Source organism: Xenopus laevis, chromosome 1S (genome assembly GCF_017654675.1).
Source record: "Xenopus laevis strain J_2021 chromosome 1S, Xenopus_laevis_v10.1, whole genome shotgun sequence".
NCBI lineage: Eukaryota > Metazoa > Chordata > Amphibia > Anura > Pipidae > Xenopus > Xenopus laevis.
The window spans coordinates 144,516,508-144,534,841 of NC_054372.1; the positions used below are offsets into that span (position 1 = coordinate 144,516,508).

At 37.6% G+C, this 18,334-nt stretch overlaps 1 protein-coding gene across 9 annotated transcripts in view; it reads right to left on the minus strand.

Annotated features, from left to right (window-relative positions):
* Nucleotides 1-18,334, minus strand: part of LOC108707141 (autism susceptibility gene 2 protein) — a 279,082-nt gene that overhangs the window by 143,644 nt on the left and 117,104 nt on the right. For all 9 annotated transcript variants that reach the window (XM_018244147.2, XM_018244153.2, XM_018244149.2 and 6 more), the window contains one exon: nucleotides 2,727-2,828. In XM_018244147.2, the coding sequence (XP_018099636.1) occupies nucleotides 2,727-2,828 (102 nt within the window). The remainder of the gene's footprint in view (nucleotides 1-2,726; nucleotides 2,829-18,334) is intronic.

Below are 18,334 nucleotides of genomic sequence, written 5' to 3' on the forward strand. Positions count from 1 at the left end.
TCCATCGACAAACCTCCCCCATCCTCCCTTCATCTCAGAATATTTCACATTATCACAGCTTTACACCGGCATTCAAATTTTCCATGTTCACAGGGACTGAAGCTTCTATTTAAATGATAATGAGGGGCAATCCATTCAATTGAGCGAGGGAGAAAATCCATTAAAACACAGGAAGTGCTTAAGCTGGGTCATGAAATGAACAAAAAGAAAATCATGTTTTTCCCCACCCGTTTACAGCTATTATGCAAGGCATATATATAGATTGCTGAATAGCACTGGACATTAAAAATCAAAGGAGCAAATACATATTTACACAGGGGTGCCATAAGAATAATGGAGAAATACACAACAATAAAATTGTATTGCAAATCATTTTAGCCTAGATTCACTGAGGTGAAAATGTTGGACAAACGTGGGATAGGGAAAACAGAAGCTAGTGCAGTTAATGGACCAGTAACAATGAAATATGCCTATCAAAGATATATCTCATCTCATTTATTTCTACCCCGAACATGTATTTGAATCACAGGTATTATCGACTTATCATTGCTCAGCCATGTTTAATCTGTTGTCTAATTAACCCAGTCTAGTTTTGTGTGTTTAATATAACGAATACATATTCATGACCTGTCCTGAAAATAAACACATATTTGTAACCTGCCCCTAACAGCTGAACCAAACACAATTTAAAATAATTAGGTTGATTCGAGTGAATCCAATTCTCCGCTAGCCAATCTCAGGCCAGCAAAGAATGACGACAACACAACATTCTCCTTACCCAGATTATGCTTATGAGTTAAAGGCATAGAAAAGGCTACCCCCTCCTTTCTTTCTTTCCCTCCCATCACTTTTGCCTGTCAGAGCTGTCAACTCAAATACAGCTTTAATCTGCCAGGAGCACTTTTCTCCTGACATTTTTAATAAATACTTTCAGCTCTTAAACACATTTGCTGTAGATATCTCCTTTCCACCTCCCCCACAGAACCTCTCCTTCAAGGCAGAATAAAAGGAGAAATACTGAGAGGAGCAGAGTGCCAGGGATCAAGTCAGTAAATGATGTGCTAACACTACACAAAGCCTACCCAAACCTACAGTGAAGGACGTCATAAGATCTAAGGCCTACAAACCTTGCACGTCATTGCTCCATTCCAAACCTTATTAAAACAAGGGCCTGTGACCTTTAAATGTTCATGTCCACATGATGTGCTATTTTGGATAGGCTGTGGGTTACACAATCATTTGAAGCCATTTTGAACCCTATTTTACCTATAGTGAGCTAGTTTATAATGAAATGTTTTTGATTTGAGGGACTTCCATCCATGAGCTTATGGGCTGTTTTTAATTCTAGAGAAAGAGGCAGCATTTTTAATTTAATTCTAAATTAGCTGTCCAGGTGAATATTGCTGGCACAAAGCTTTGCTTGTGACAGGCTGAAATTATGAATATGTGTAAGACCACAAAGACTTAGGGCTAGGGCAGACACCAGGAGAGCTGGGTACTGGAATTGAGATTTTAAAAGTTGGTTGAATCTCCTAGTCCAGGTGTATTTTGTCACAAGATTGCACACTATGTGAATACTTTTCAGCTACAGATCACACTATGTTGCACAGTGTTTCCTATAAGCTGACCATATGGGCACAATTTGCAGAGCTGTACTCATAACAATGAAAGATTTTCAGGACTTGCATTGTGGCCTCATAATCCTGACCAATATTTATGTACTATGAATATCAGTGGTTCAAGTATTTTAGGGAGCACAACCTATAGTACCTATAATACTTGGCTACACTTTCCAGTGGTGCAAACTTCTAGACGTACTGCCACGTCATTACAATGTGCTTAGATAAATTAAGAATTAACAGCACTTACCACTTCATTGCTGGTGCAATTCCTTATTTATTTAGCCAGTTTTTCCCCACACAATACAGAACAAAGATTCAGGGGGGTCTACACTTCCCTCCAGCAATGAAGTGGTGAGTGCTGTGACTTCTTACTTTATTCAAGCGTGTATGAATATGAGTGGCCATGTAACAATCAGTCATATATTGTAGGGCAGTTCCCTAAAACTTATGTGGTACCAAGGGTTGGATTCTTTCTTGTCTACACGGTGAAGGGCCAATAACGGAAGCCTGAGTTGACCACAGAAGACCATATCCACATTAATGGTGGTAACACATCAAAAAGCCAAAAGGTTGATGCTCACTGCAGTGATGTCACCCTTCACTCACGTGAAAACATTTTTATTAACTGATATTAAAACATAACCTTAAATCCCATATGTCTCTGCCTTTCCTACTGATAGCATAGCAAGCCCCAGCACATAAAGAAACACCTTAGGGGCCCCTTAACAACTATTTCCAAATTATAAAAGATGCCAGAACAAACCCCACTAGGCTCACACAGGCAGTGTAGGGCAGGAAGAGTAGGGTAGGCACAGACAGAGCAGGACATGATGAACAGAAAAACCAGGCTAAGATGAACAGTATGTACATAATGCTGGCATCACCCCTACAGTCTGTCTAAGGTCTGAACACATGAGCAATGCAGTGGCTTACAGCCTGCCTCTATATTAAAATGTTTATTTATTTATTTATTTATATAATACTACATCAGGACTTTGGCTGAGGATTATATGAAAGAGGAAAGTGTGAGACAGAAGAGGGGATGATGGGGGATGATGAGAAATTTGTTGGCTGTATTTATAAGAATGATTAACCGATACTCACATCACTGAAGCATTCACGTGAACTGCTTCTCCGGGAGCTCATGGTTTCTTTGATGTTGCCATCTATGATGTTTCGTCCATTCCGGTTTCTGGAAATCTTGACCTAAACAGCAGAAGAAATGGATAATAAAAAACAAGTATTTAGGCCACTTTATATATGCAAAGCAGACTTGCTTATCTTTCTGAGCTCCAAGATTTTTCCGACTTGAAACACTGCAACCAAAGTACCACAAGATTTAGAGTCTAGGATCTACAGCACTTCTTGGTTCAGAAGCCAACATGTGGAACCCATTTGTGCTCTGTGATTTGTGCTGTTGTTATTGCTTCCCAGAACTCTTCCCTTCCCCACCATCTTGAGCCATTTGATGGCTTTCATTTGTCTCTTTGGGCCTTCAACATCTCCTGCCTATATGTGGGTAAAAGGATACACAAACATTTCCATTTGGTTGGGATGGGAGGGCTTTTAAAGACTCAAAGCACACAGAATTTGACAACATGTATATTTTTCACCTTTTTAAAGTGCATGTAAAGGATTTTATTAGCCAGTGTGCCTTGAATGAATGCTAATTATAATGCACGGCTTTCTTTGAATTTAATTTTAAAGATTCTATTGTATTTTTAGCTATGCACTGCTATTGATTGAGCCTATGAAATGTTTACAGTGGTACAGTGATACCAATAGAACTAGTATTTTGACAACCAAACACACTGTATTTTATTTTTTAATGCAGTTATTGCTTTTATTTTATTGACTGATAACATTAATTTGTTTAGTATATATGGTGTATAGTTTATGATTGTCCTTTTTATAAAGAAATAAATGGAAATCAAATGCAGGTTTACCTGCCTATTATAGAGAAATACTCAGAATGTATACTTTTACAGAATATATGGTTTTCTAGGGTCAATGTAGTTTTCGGGGCTCTTATGACACATAAAATGCAGGCAGTATAACATTTGTTAAAAAAAATGTATATGTGCTACACCCTATCGTAGGACTGCTACTTAATTTCTGCCCTGTTTTTATTTTTTTTATTAGTTTATTCTTATTTTGATTTTGGGATTTGTTATTGTAAAATTGAAAAATAAATAAAGAGCTATAAAAAATGCAGGCAGTATACATAATAATAAAAAAAGCTTAGTGAAACTTTAGTTCTACTTTAAAAGGTGAAATCCAACCCATACCTGTCCGTGCATACTCAAGACAGGTTGTAAGAGATTGTACCAGCCATTTCTCCGCTGTCGTATTAACAACACAGACCTTATACTAGAAATTGAAAAAGTCAATGTGCTTTTTTAGAAGCCTAAATTCCATACGCCACTTTGATGCAAAACTGCTGTCTATGATTTGAACAAAATCAATAAGGTTAGCAAATTACAAGGTACATTTTCTCAACATTAGGACAGATATACAAAAAAAAATAAACAAAAATTATATAGGTGTTAATTGTTTGATCACTTTCACATGATTGCAGTTTGTTGCAGTGCTTTGAGATCTTCAATACAACAGGAAAACACGGTAAATGATAAGCATCGCTTCTCAGATCACAGGCAGGCTGCCCTAGCTCATTATTAATAAATATACTGCCATTTATCTAACGATCCCTGTGAACACAGCCGGGAGCCTAGGGCGAGAGGAGACAAATTCTTTTCTTAAATTGTTCTGAAAGGTTGCAGGCGAAGGGACCCTCACCCCCATTAACCCAGCAGAGTTCACTTGCCCTTATTGGAGAGGGGGCGGGAGATGTTTTTTCTGTTGTAAACTCACTCTGATCTTGTGCCATCTCAATATATTTGTTCATTATCTAGAGCACACAGAGAAGCATTTGGAAATGTACTCAGGGCACAGGCCAAATTGAATCATCTGCTTTCATTTTCTGCACAAGCGTAACTGCAGCTGCTGCAAACAGGCTAAACATTTATTGATCTTGCAGGTGGTTTATTCTTTGTTTAAAGGCGTAGGATCCACTATTAGTCTATGGGCACACAAGCTTTGGCTCTAGCTGTTGTTAACCTGTATATTTTTGCAGGCTGAGAGAAGCGGTGCCCCTGCTCCATTGATTAGAATCCAATCCACCTATTTGGGCTGAAGATGAGGTAGGGTTGCCATCTGCCTGGTTTTGACCCAGACAGCATGGTTTTTTGAAGGGCTGTCCAGGTCAAAACTGCCTGCCCAGTTTTCCAAATTAGGAAAACCCAGACAGGATTTCCTATAATTGACATAGCCCTGGCCCCTGATGCCATGGCCTCTGCCCCCTGCCCAGATACCACAGGGCAAAAATGTGGCAACCCTAAGCCAAGGTCAGTATTTGGGCTGCCTCAGTCTGTGGGTGACCGCACACAGGCAGATCGAATTCAAATTAATGGAGCAGGGGCATTGAGTAGATCTGCTTCTCTCAGTCTGCAAAATACACCGGCTGACAACAGCTAGAGACAATAGTCTCTGTGTGCCCATAGCCTTATGTTCATCACATACTAGTCAATTGTCTGCACTCTAAATATCCTTCCAAAGACACTTCTTTAATGGAAATCCTCTGCATCGTGGTCTCACGATGACAGTCGGATCTTTTAAAAATCTCAACTTCTATGGCCAACTTAAGGGTGTACATTGTGACCATGCCCATTTTATGGCCACACCCCCTGATTACCACATCCATTTTACAAAATTTGGCAGGTTATGAAAGTTTGAACACATTTCTGGGAATTTTAGGGTCATGTTTTATGTGTTATAACAGTTTTGCTAATGAACTAATATTACTAATATTATTTTGTATTACAATGTAATCTGAAGTGGCAGGGCACCATTTGTGGCTTGAGGCCCCAACCAACCTAATGCTCCCCAATCTTTTTCAAAAGAAGCACATGATCTTTAATATTCTACAGCAGTGATCCCCAACCAGTAGCTCGCAAGCAAAATGTTGCTCACCAACCCCTTGTATGTTGCTCCCAGTGGCCTCAAAACAGGTGCTTATTTTTTAATTACAGGTTGGAGGCAAGTTTTGGTTGGTTTAGGATGTTTTTGCATGCCTGTGTAGTTCCTGACCTCTTTTTATTTTTGAATGTGGCTCACGGGTAAAAATGGTTGGGGACCCCTGTTCTACAGAGATGGGATCAATGAATGCAGTAACACAGGAAGCAATCCCAGATAAATGTTTAGTAGTAAACGTTTAACCTGTAACTGCAAACGTACAGACAAAAGTGCCTGTCAATTATTTTTACACAATATATACAAGTATTCGGGCTAATGTCACATGGAATTATAGCAACTGATTCCTTCAGTGAAAGTGTTTGTTATATTTATAGCCTCTGTGGGAGTTAGGAAAGGAGCAAGCTGGCAAAAAAGCTTGAGGGCAGTTAAATCTTTTATATGACAAACTGGCTCTTAAGACCATGAACCAGGGAGACATAATGCAAACCCTCACGTGTGGCCCCAGACACACAGAAGGGCTCCACATATTTTATTTAGTTGAAGGCAAGTTGTGAAGCATCTTTTTAATCACAGTTGGGCTCTGTGAAATACATGTGTATGCATACAAGCAGGTTTGATAGCAAATAGGTTTCCTCATGATTCCCCTAGCTTAGAAGCCCACTGTTTAGTATTACTGCTCTAAGATATCAATAACATTTTTGCACACTTTTTATATCAACGCAAGAAAGTGGTGTAGGGACAGGTATAGCTATAACACTACACATACAGTGAAAAGTTCAGATTGATGGTTAGAATTTATTCCCTCACTAAATTACCTTTAATCGACCATTTGCAATGTTAATATATACAAACGGGCATTTTAATTACAAATATATTAGAGCGTATGAACAAAAAGTACATACAAATTAAATTGTCTAAAACTACTGATATTAGATCTTTCCACCTCATTTAAAGCAAAGGGAATGGGTTGCAATTCAGATGCAACGCAACTAAAGAAATGTAACTATTTTCTCTAGTAAATTCCATTTTATAAAGAAAAAAATCCATAAATTATAGCTATAAGAGAAGTCTTCTTCTGCTGGAATATCCTAATTTTATCCATCACAAATATATAACATGCCAGTCAGATGCAGGTAAGGCTCTTTGCAAAAATAAGGATGCACCATAATATAATAGTGTGTGTGAGACTGTTTTTAATATACCGGTAGTTAGTTAGCAAAATATATAATCTATATAGGCTGGAGTGACTGGATGTCTAACATAATATCATACCTCCCAACATTTGAAAAATGTACAGAGGGACAAAAACATTAGCAAATTTTTGACCATACCAATTTTATGGCCACACCCACATCCCTTTTACAAAATTTGGCAGGTTATGAACGTTTGAACATTTCTGGGAATTTTAGGGTCATGTTTTATGTGTTAAAACAGTTTTGCTAATGAAGCTAAAATTCCCCTTTAGGGTAAAGGGAAACCTGGCGATTCGGGGAGATATAGTCGCCTCTTCTTTGGGGCGACTAATCTCCCCGAACGGCTTCCCCTGTCTTCCGCCAGCTATAATGAAATATAGCCTGCGGCATGGCACACGCGGCGCTTCGTATTCCGAAGTCGCCAAAGTTGCCTCACAAGGAAACTTCGGCGAATTTGGAATACGAAGTCTGCTGCTTTGGTGAGCCTTACTTGCCCATTTGTGAGCCCATAGCTGTGAAGTGCTCAGTTAATAGAGTGAGGTTTACACGACCCTTGAAACCTTCTCCATTGCCATTCACCTACTATAATATGATACTATGATATGTGGGGGGGTCTTCTTTAGAAGCATTTCATAGCTGCTTTGGAATGTTTGTTTTCATAGTTGCAGATTTTTTGTGTATGTCACAGGGTTGTAAAACATGCAAATCAATGGTGCTGCTTCACATTTAGATTAAAGCAACACAACAAATTATGGAATGTTTTCCCTAGGTTGTCTTTGTCTGAAATGCAATTTACCAAGAGAATAAACCCAGTAGCTCCTACTGATTATTTGGGTTGGCCATCCACACAATGTCCTAAAAGATCTGCCTAGTTTCTGGTCATAGTTACATGAAAATGCATCCAATGGAAAATGTTTTGCATATACAGTGTAAACTGTTTTATATTTAACATGCACAAATTACCTATCACAGTTGTCCAAATGATTGGGGCCTGAAAGGTCAGATCACCCACACTGATGGTCATATATTTTCCATGTTCCATTCATCCATGCTAATAGCCAAAACTAAAGAATAAAATGAGAGCAGCATCCCTTTTTGATTATGGATCTGCTAATGTCCATTGTATAATCTGGGAACCCATACAAGGTTTCAGCAGACAACATTTTCATTGTAAACACGGGCTGGCAAAGATGAATCAGATTGACATGGATGCCCCATCCCTAGTTGCCATACTTATAAAACAGTTTGGCAATATGACTGAAATCAGTCAAAGTTGTCCAAAAAATGTGAAATGTATGACCACCGTAGCTGTACACGTTTGTTAAAAAAACGAAAAATCAATTACATTTTTTTTTTTAACCTGGCTGTTGAGAGCATCAGTATTATAAAACCCTTATTTATGTGTAATATATGTGTGTGCAGATCTATGTGCTAAATTATGATTCTACTTGTGAAAGATACGCACGGCACATTGCATTAATGTTTGATATAAAGTGAAGTCATCATTGTTTTAAATTATGTTTTCTCTCTGCTGGTGATTCTTGAGTACAGGGGTGCAGAAAGAGTACACACCTGGTATTTGAATTTTCTTTACTGCGCTGATCTGTTTGCCTGTTGAATTTATTTAACCACAAAACAAAAGTTTAAGAAAACTGGAGATAAGATCCAAGGCTGAACTATGGCCTTGTCAAGATTAAAAAAGAAAAACAAGATATTGATTCTTAGATTCAACATCATAAATACTTATTATTATTTATTTATATAGCTCTAACATTTTATGAGAGGCTTTATAAAGATCATTATGCACACAAGACTTTGCCCAGTGGAGCTTATAATCACACATTATGGTCAGTTTCATCAAATTGTGTATGGGAGTATGGAAGGAAACCAGTATACTTGGTGGAATTCTACATATTCACCAAGAACACGTACAAAATCTATGCAGAAAATGTCTGGTATGAGAAAAGTGATTACAGACAACTGTAGTTCCTTTGGGATATCCGCCATTCAGGCAGATACAAGGGCACTTTTTAGTAGAACCCTTTGGTAAAATCCACTGATTTTAGTTACAGATGTTCCTCTTTCATGCAAGAGAAAATTTCAGCTGCATCAAGATATGAACATTTCTTTTGATCTGTCAAACTCTGAGATTAAAAAAAAAAGAAAAGCAAAAATAAAAATGGCTGGAAAAAAGAAGTTAAAATTTGCACTCGGGATTTTGGTATGCCATCTGTATTTTAAAAAGCCTTGGCTGTGTTTTATGTACTCTGATTTTAGTTACAGATGTTCCTCTTTTATGCAAGAGAAGATTTCAGCTGCATCAAGATATGAACATTTCTTTTGATCTGTCAAACTCTGAGATTAAAAAAGAAAAGCAAAAATAAAAATGTCTGGAAAAAAAAGTTAAAATTTGCACTCGGAATTTTGGTAAGCCATCTTTATTTTAAAAAGCCTTGGCTGTGTTTTATGTACTCTGCTGCAGTTGACAAAGTATAAAAACCTCATAGGGAACTGCAAAAGGAACCATAAATAATATGATATTTAAAAAAAACAAAAAATAATTGTAAAAAAAAGGCATCACTAAACTTGGGCGCTGCTTAAAATAGAGGACGTACTGTATTTCTAGAGAATTGACTTAAAGGAGAAGGAAAGTCTGTTTGCACTTGGGGGTGCCAAATGTTAGGCATCCCAAATTATAGTATTGACTTACCTGAAACCCCGGGCCGGTGCTCCTATCAGCAGAAAACTGCACCGGCCCGGGGTTATACCAGTGAGCACCACAGAGAGATCTTCTTCCTGCTTCCTCCTTCATTGCGCGGTTGTGCATTCGCAGTCGAACGAGAAGCCAAACTTAAACCAAACAGTTGGCTATTTCGTTCTACTGTGCATGCATTTGCCTGGGGAAATTTTAAGAAAGAAGAAGCCGGAAGAAGATCTCGCCGTGGTGCTCGCTAGAAAAACCCCAGGCCGGGGTTTCAGGTAAGTCAATACAATCACGTAAGGGTGCCTAACATTTGGCACCCCCAAGTGCAAACAGACTTTCCTTCAGATTTAATGTAAGGCAATGGCCACACAATATTGCTATGACTCTTCTCTGGAAAAACAGGAAAAAAAACAAGAAATCCTTCAGAACTGTCCCAAATCAATTCCCCAAAAACTCGGTGCTGCATTTGCGGGCTTGTCAAATAGCTGCTATTGGCAGATGTCAGACTGAGCAGGTGGTTATGTGGCAGATTGCCATCCTCTCCCTCTCAATTCACAGGCAAAGAAACCAGGGTGATATACAACACACTCTATCAGTCAGTGAATCAAGCAAGAAGGTACGTCTGCTCAGACAGGCAGTGAATGAGATTGTGCTGTCAAACAGAAGCCCAATCAAAGATTCTAGTTTGACAGATAGCACACGGAATATGTTCGGGGTACTGGACAAGACTGCAAACACAGCCCCAAGCTAATCAATATAAAATTGTCTTGAAGCTGGCACTTATTGGCTCAGAAAAGTCACTAGTAATCTGGGGTTTAGGGCAGAGTTTGTTAAAACACACAGTATGATGACATTCCTATATTTCAACATTCATAATATTCACTACATCATAAAATACTCCTACAGAAACTTACTTACTAAAGGGCCAAGATATTGACTGCCCTACAGTGGGAAAATAAGCTGTGCTGTCCTGGCTCCATAAGCTTTATTTTCACCATGGACCTACAGTATATTGGGTGTCTTTTTTATGATGCCAGACCTACCTACAAGCTAAATATCAAGTCTTGTCAGCTCTATGCTCATTCACTCACTTATTAACCTTAGTAAATGCTTGATAATATCAGATTGGTGACAGAACGTGATATTTAACCTGTGTTGATCTTGAAGAATATAGCTGCTTCTCTCAACAGTGTAAAAGCCTGATTAAAAAAAGAAATTTGAAAAATCTTCACAATAAAACTGAATATGTTTAATTTATTTTTATTTGCACTTAAAAACACTCTAATAAGTAAAGAGCAATATTATATTCAATAAGCAAATTGAATGTAATATAATATTGCCAGAAAAACACCAATAGTGATGGGCAAATTTATTCGGCAGGGGCCAATTCGCCGCTGGCCAAAATATTCGAAACGACCGTGAAAATTCACTGGCGAAAATTCGCCAGCGTCAAAAAGAAAGTCGCCGGCGTCCAGAAAACGGACGCCCATCACTAAACACCAACTCTGTATGAAATCTGTATTTTAATTTGTCTGTAAGACTGCTCAGCTTGAAATGACTAAAAGCCACTGCTACAGATAGGTTGGATAATGTGTATATTCAAAAGTGCTACATGTAAAATTGCCAGGGAACAGATTTCTTTTATTGCATGTGTTATTATATAGTATATATGGTAATACATGTATGGGACCTATTATCCAGAACAGAGGCGTTTTTGCCATGAGGCAAGGTAAGCAGACGACAGCTCCCAAGCCGCTCCTGGTAACTTTAAGAGCTGAATTTTCGGTTATTAAACAAGAAATTGGGCTTTTCTAGTTTCTAGAGCGTAATTTAGCTTTCTGCGCTAGCAATGCGGGCCCCCCCTGAGCCCCCGTAGGCGATTTTAAGGTAATCACAATGGGCAGGGGAGGCGGCATTTCGAACACCGCCTCTGGTAGCATTACCAGCTGAAACGAGCCTGATACAGAACACTTTGGACTTGTAACTTTTCAGATAAGGGATCTTTGCATCAACATTAAATAATTGCAACAGGACTGTTCTGCCACCAATAAGGAGGATTATTCATATCTTAGATTACAATTTTATAATTATTTTATTAAATTGCAGTCCTCCTGAAATTAGGTGCTTTCTGGATAACAAATCCCATACCTGTATCAAAAAGAACCAAAGCTTGATTAGCCCAATTGAACCAAGTGTCAGTATTTAAGTTGTAGTTTGGGAATCTGCTGTAACAGAAGATCACAAAAAAACACAGGGAGGCACATTTATAAAAGGCCGAATTTCGAATTCATGTGAGTTTTTAAAAAAGTCCCTAAAATCCCATAAATTCGACCAAGCGAAATGTATTTAAAAAAATCTAATTTTTACAACTCGGATGAATTAGATCGACCCGAAAAATCAAATCGAATTTGAATCGAATTTAAAAAAAACTTAATTCGATTTTTTTTCTCCGAAAAAAACTTAAATGTCAGGAAGGCTGCAAACAACTCCAAATTGATCCCTGGATCTCTCCCAATGACTTAAACGGAAATTCGGCAGGTTTTAGGTGGCGAATAGTCAAATTTGAGTTCTTAAAGGGCCTGAGTATGATAAATCTCAAAAATCAAATTAGAATTTTTCAATTATACATCCATAATACTTAATGTATTGCAGAGGCTGAGTTTAAGACGAATCTGAATCTAAAGTCTCCAAACTCTTCGACTCTCTTTTTATAAACAGCCACAGACATAATTTCATCCTTGTCCTGAACATGGCTTTAGGCACAGACAGAAGGATTGCAATCCTGATGTCACTCCAGACACTGCTTACATTCCTGACCTCCCTCAGGGAAAACCTTTGTCTTCTTCCCATCTCTGATATCCAGACAAAGCACATATGTTACTGGGATGAAACAAAATAAACTGCAGTTGTAACTGAGAGAGAAGCTGATCCAGTAGTAATGTCGAGGACTGAGCTGACAAGTGAAACAAGGATGTAAAGGGTGAAAAACACAGTAACAGAAGAGACTTATTAAATACAGTCCTAAATGATTTTGGTCCTCTCTTTTGATAACAATAAACCATAAAACTAAGCCACTAACTATGCACTATTTCTAACTCACAATTGTCATTCTCATTTCCCTTTCCTGGTTAGAGAAGCATAATGATGCACAAATAACTCTGCTTGATCTTAACTTAGATAAAATGTATTGTTATTGGAGGCTAAACAATAAATGATCTTTTAGTAGACGTAGAGGCTTATTTACTAGAGGTCAGATTTTAGTGGTTTTCAGAGGTTTTGGAAACCACAACTAAACGCTCCAACTCTAAAGCTATGATTGTCATTGAATTTATAAGAAGATCTGAATATAAAAATTATGAATGTAAAAAACGCTGAACGATGCTCTAAAAGATATGAATACCTACAAAACCTCTAAAATTTCAAGTTTTTCCTTGTGAAAAAAATCCAAAAACCTCTACAAGTCCGAATTGATGTAAAGCACAGCTCCCATTCACTTCTATAGGACCTTTTACTTGGCAAAGTTTTTGTTGTGGTTTTCTTACACTTAGGGGCAGATTTATCAATATGTGAGTTCAGATTTTAATAAATAAACACTCACCCATGTTTAATTTATTCTTATGGGATTTTCGGAAGAGTATTTATCAAATAGTGAGTTCTAATTTTTACCCATTGATAAATATCCCTCTAAAAATCCCATAGGAATGAATAGAACGTGGATGAGATTTTATTTATTAAAATTGGAACCCACATTTTGATAAATCTTCCCCTTAATAAATAAATTTTTAGAGCTTTTTAGAAATATATGAAAACCATAACATTTTTAAAGATTCATGAAAAAACAAAATTGCAATTTGATAGTAAATGGGCCCTCTAAAATATGGTGATCCAAATTAAGACCCATTATCTGAATAACCCAATACCTGATCATCCTGGATCAGACCACACCTGTACTACTTATATACTATTAAGGTTTGCTTTCACTGGAACCAGGGGCTCAGCCTATAAGTACCATATGAAAAATAGACGCCTGTCATAATTTCTCCTCCATCAAACTTTACAGTCCATATTAAAGTTTTTTTCACTTTTTTTTCAATGTAAAGTTTACTGTTCTTGCTGTTTCATTCTGGCAGTTTAGTAATCCCGGTGCAGACATTGAACTATTACAATTTGCTACATCAGTTGCTACATTTCGCAGCAGCAGCTCGGTGGCCCAGTGCGGGAGTGTTCGCAGCCCACTTTTGGGCCGTGGACCAGCGGTTGGGGACCCCTGAAATAAAGTATCATTTAGAACAGTTCAGTGACCCTCCCTGCCAGCATTGCTTTAGAGGCTAGAAATCACACAGTCACAAATAGAAAATAACTGAAAAAAGTCTTTATTTTTAGTAAATTGAAAACAACTCAGGTGATCTAAAAAAAAAGTGTTGGAAGGTGAACAAACCCATAAGCATTTAGGCAGGTATCAGGAGTATAATTTATCACTCCAGTGGTGGCAACCTTTATACCACTCCAGATGGCAGATTTCAATCTGGTGCACTTGCCCACTGTTTCCACCTTCACTCCTCCCTCACAGCTCCACCCTGTACAATAAGGCTTGTTGTATTATTAGTGCCATGAAATTTCCATGGACAATGTGGCTCACAGTAGCATGCTGCTCCAAAAAACTTGCTGCCTTCAAACTACAGCTTTGTCGCCATCCCAGAAATCCCAAATGACTCCAAATTAGTGGATCTTTGCTTGATTTAGCCATCCAGGGTCTAGGCCATATTGGGCTGATCCAATCACTGTCCCAAGAGCAACCAATGTATCATACTGCAGGCCTTTGGAAATTCAAAAGGCAGGGATTGCATCTATAGGCCAATGGGATTTTCAAACCTGCCTGATAAATAACTGCTTGATTTTGGCCAGACATCAGGCAGGTCCTCCCAAGGGCTCCATATCAGTCAATAATCTGCCAACATGGTCTAAAGGGGCCAAGTAAGAGGCTTATATTGGCCCCTGCATGATGAGCTTAAAGGGGAACTATCACAAAAATTAAAATTTAATACAAGCTTCAGCATACTAAAATAAGAAACTTTCTAAATACAATCAATTAAAAATTCTATTGTGTTTCTAAAAAAAAAATACAGCTTATCTTCACTCTCACTCTCTCAGCATCTGTTTTTCTTCATTCTCTCCTCATGCAACAGTTGGGAGTCAGATATACATTGCCAGTTAGATCCAATATATCTTATAGGGGGGCTCCTTTTGCCTAGAAGATGCATTAGAGCTCACTCTATTAAAATCACCAGACATCATGTCTCTCTACATGCAGGATTTGTGCAAAAGGCAGTTATTTTGTTGGATTTTGTTTGTACTGGAATCAGTTAATTGAATGAGCTCTAATACATCTGCAAGGAAAGGAAAGCCCCCTAAAAGATATATTGGATCTAACTGCCAATGACGGTCTTACACCCAAGTCCTGCATAACGACAGAACGAAGAGAAACAGATGCTGAGAGAGGAATAGTAAATATATATTCGATTATTTTAGAAACAATGCAGACTATTTAATTGATTGTATTTACAAAGTTTCTTATTTCAGTATGATGAAGCTTATATTTATAGTTGCCCTTTAAGATATCTGCACATCTCAAGAGTAATTACCTGCTGTTTTTTTAAAGTAATAACATAAAGATAAAAATAAAACAATAAAAAAGCAATAGCAGATTCTTGTTCTCTACGACACTTATAAGCAGCTTGTATTTAGCAGTAAACTACTTTTAAAAGCTATTAATATACAGCTAATAAGGCATATGTTTTTACCCTCAGTCTAATTCTGGCTAATAAGTATATACAATGAGGCTTTAGGAAAGACAGATAGTGAAAATGACTATACTAAATTCTAAAACAACATTAGCGCTGCTGCTATATAGCTCATTTGCATGTAAGCGGCTACTTATTGAAAGACTATTCAGCTTGTTGTAGCATTTTGGAGGCAGAACATTTTAGATTGTCGAGGGCCAATTGATGAAGAGAAAAGTTGAGTTAAATTCCCTGTGCAAGCTCAGAATCAATTCTAAACAATCTCATATTCTTTTTCCCCACAGTGTGGCACCAATGCACCATAAGTGCAACACAACCTTGAAAAAAATATATTCTGCCTTCTTTTTAATAGTATATAGTGATGGGCGAATTTATTCGCCAGGCGCGAATTTGCGGCGAATTTGCGCGATTCGCCGCCAGCGAATAAATTCGCGAAACTCCCGCGAAAATTCGCGGAAAAATTTTGCCGGCGTCAAAATTATTTTTTCGAAAAACGGACGCCGGCGTCAAAAACGGGCGCCGGCGTTGGAAAAACGGGCGCCGGCGCCGTTTCGCGAATTTTTCGCCGTTTCGCGAAATTCGCGAATTTTTCGGCGAAGCGAAACGGCACAAATTCGCCCATCACTAATAGTATATTCTAATGCAATAAGCATAACTTTTTTTAATTAAAGGAAAACTATACACCCAAAATGAACACTTAAGGAACATATAGTTTGTATCATATTAAAGAATCTTACCAAACTGGTCTATATATTTAAGTAAATATTGCCCTTTTACATCTCTTGCCTTGAACCACCATTTCTTGTTGGTCTCTGTGCTGCCTCAGAGATCACCTGACCAGAAATCTGTCTGTTAATTGGCTCATGTGACCTAACATGTAACGTTTGTTGGTTTGTTTGTGTGCACAGTGAATCATACGATCACAGGGGGCAGTCTTTATTTTTTGATTACTATTACTATTTTAATCAAGATAAAAAAAGATATCCCCTTAATTAATTATAGCATGTAATAAAAATGATTACCCAAATTGTATTCCAATTAATTATAAACACACAATAAAGTATAACTAATATTTAGGAGATGAAAAAAATAATACAAAAAATCAGGGATTAACTCCCATAAATTACTCAATTAATCCTCATAAAGTGCTAGTGCAATAATAAATTCTGTGTGACTGACTAGTTCTTATCCGTAATCAAGTTAATTTTGTGCTCAATAAAATTCCTAATAACGTGATTTAGTACATGGGATAATGTGTGAAAATTTTTTTAAATTACCCCTTAAAACTATTTTTCAATTACTATTATGAATTGCTTAACAAAACCTCCGTGTGACTTAAGAAATGATTCTTATAAGTAGGTTCTTAATTAATTAAATCGAGTAATAGCAATGCTCAGATTTCACAGATAACGGTGATTAGGAAATGGTAGACGGTGGAGAAGTCCCGTTAGAACGGTCTATTGTTTTTATATCTGAGGGACCCCACAAAGAGGAGAAGTCAGGGACACTGGGACTGTGGTCTCTGTGGTAACCGTATCTAGCTGATGAAAAGAGCTGGCTAACTATAAAATCACAAATCCCAGTGCTCTTAAGAAAGAAAATAGATTTTGAGAAAGAGAAGTTGGATTTCCAAGCAGTTTGCGCCAAGAGGGCGCAATACGAAACAAGTTGGTATAGACCGCTCTTTTAAAAGGATCAGTTGCCTTTTAAAAGAACAGTCTATACCATTTTATACTAAACCTTGGGGTTTCTTTTAAAAATACAACTTTTTTTGTATTTGTGTTTACACTGCAAATAATTTACTCTACAATTTAAAATTTAATTCCTGAACCAGCAAGTGTATTTTTTCTTAAACAATGAAAATTTAGCAGCTTAGAACATCTATATGTGAGACTAGTAACAGTAGCTAAACCAGTGAGGAGTTTACTACTTTCTGCAGGGCCAGCAATGGCATAAAGGGCTGCCCAGGTCTAGAATCTACTGATCATTTTAAATGATTATATAAGAAATACATTTATATTTACATATATAAAGAGTGTGACATAAAATGTGACAAGGGAAGAGGGACAATATATATTTTAACACATTTATGCATACTAAATAAGAATATTTAAAATGTTTTCTTTAAAAAAAAACATTCTGACAGCTGGGACAATATTCATATTTGTAGAGGTGTTAAAAGGCAAAAACGTGTATATGTATAAAGCATTCAGATCCATCTTGGCCTTGATATTCCCTCCCCTCCCAGCATGCAATTGCTGGCATCTGATTACTTAGTCCCTTGCAGTAGGCTGCAGTAATTAAGCCTTGCCCTGGGTCCCGGGGGAGATGCACAGAAGGTTAGTGATCCTTAGACATGACACTCTGTTATTTATAGATGATTAAGGCTTATTTATCTCTGTGTAAATTTTGCCAGTGATAGGACAGATCTTACTGCACATCTGCTGCTGATTAGAACTTACCAGCTGCGAGTCACAGGCTCTTCTGCAGGAGTGCTAACTCTTAACCCTTTCACTTTCAGCACGGTGCAACAGGGAAAGGCTACAGCTAGCCAATTGCATTGTGGATGTAGACTGATTGCATACAGTATTATAATTATTTTCATTATCTTTTACAGCACTGATATACTATGTATAGATAAAAAGAAACATATTTAACCATTCACATTGGTCCTACCTCTGCAAAGCTTACTCCAGTCCTACAAATATTCACACAATTGGATCAGTATCATCATCAAACCTATTAAACTGTCAACATGTGTTTGAATTATGGGAGGAAACCAGAGAACCCAACCACACAAAGATAATACAACATACTGTATATTTATAGGATAAAACCCCGTATTCCATATGTATGGAATAAAACCACTACACATCTACACATTTTGAGACTCCTGCATAAGGTTAGACTGACTGATCTTGCTGCCGTATTTCACTGGCATGGAAAGGTCATCCCTCTAATGAGTGATCTGCCTGATTAAAT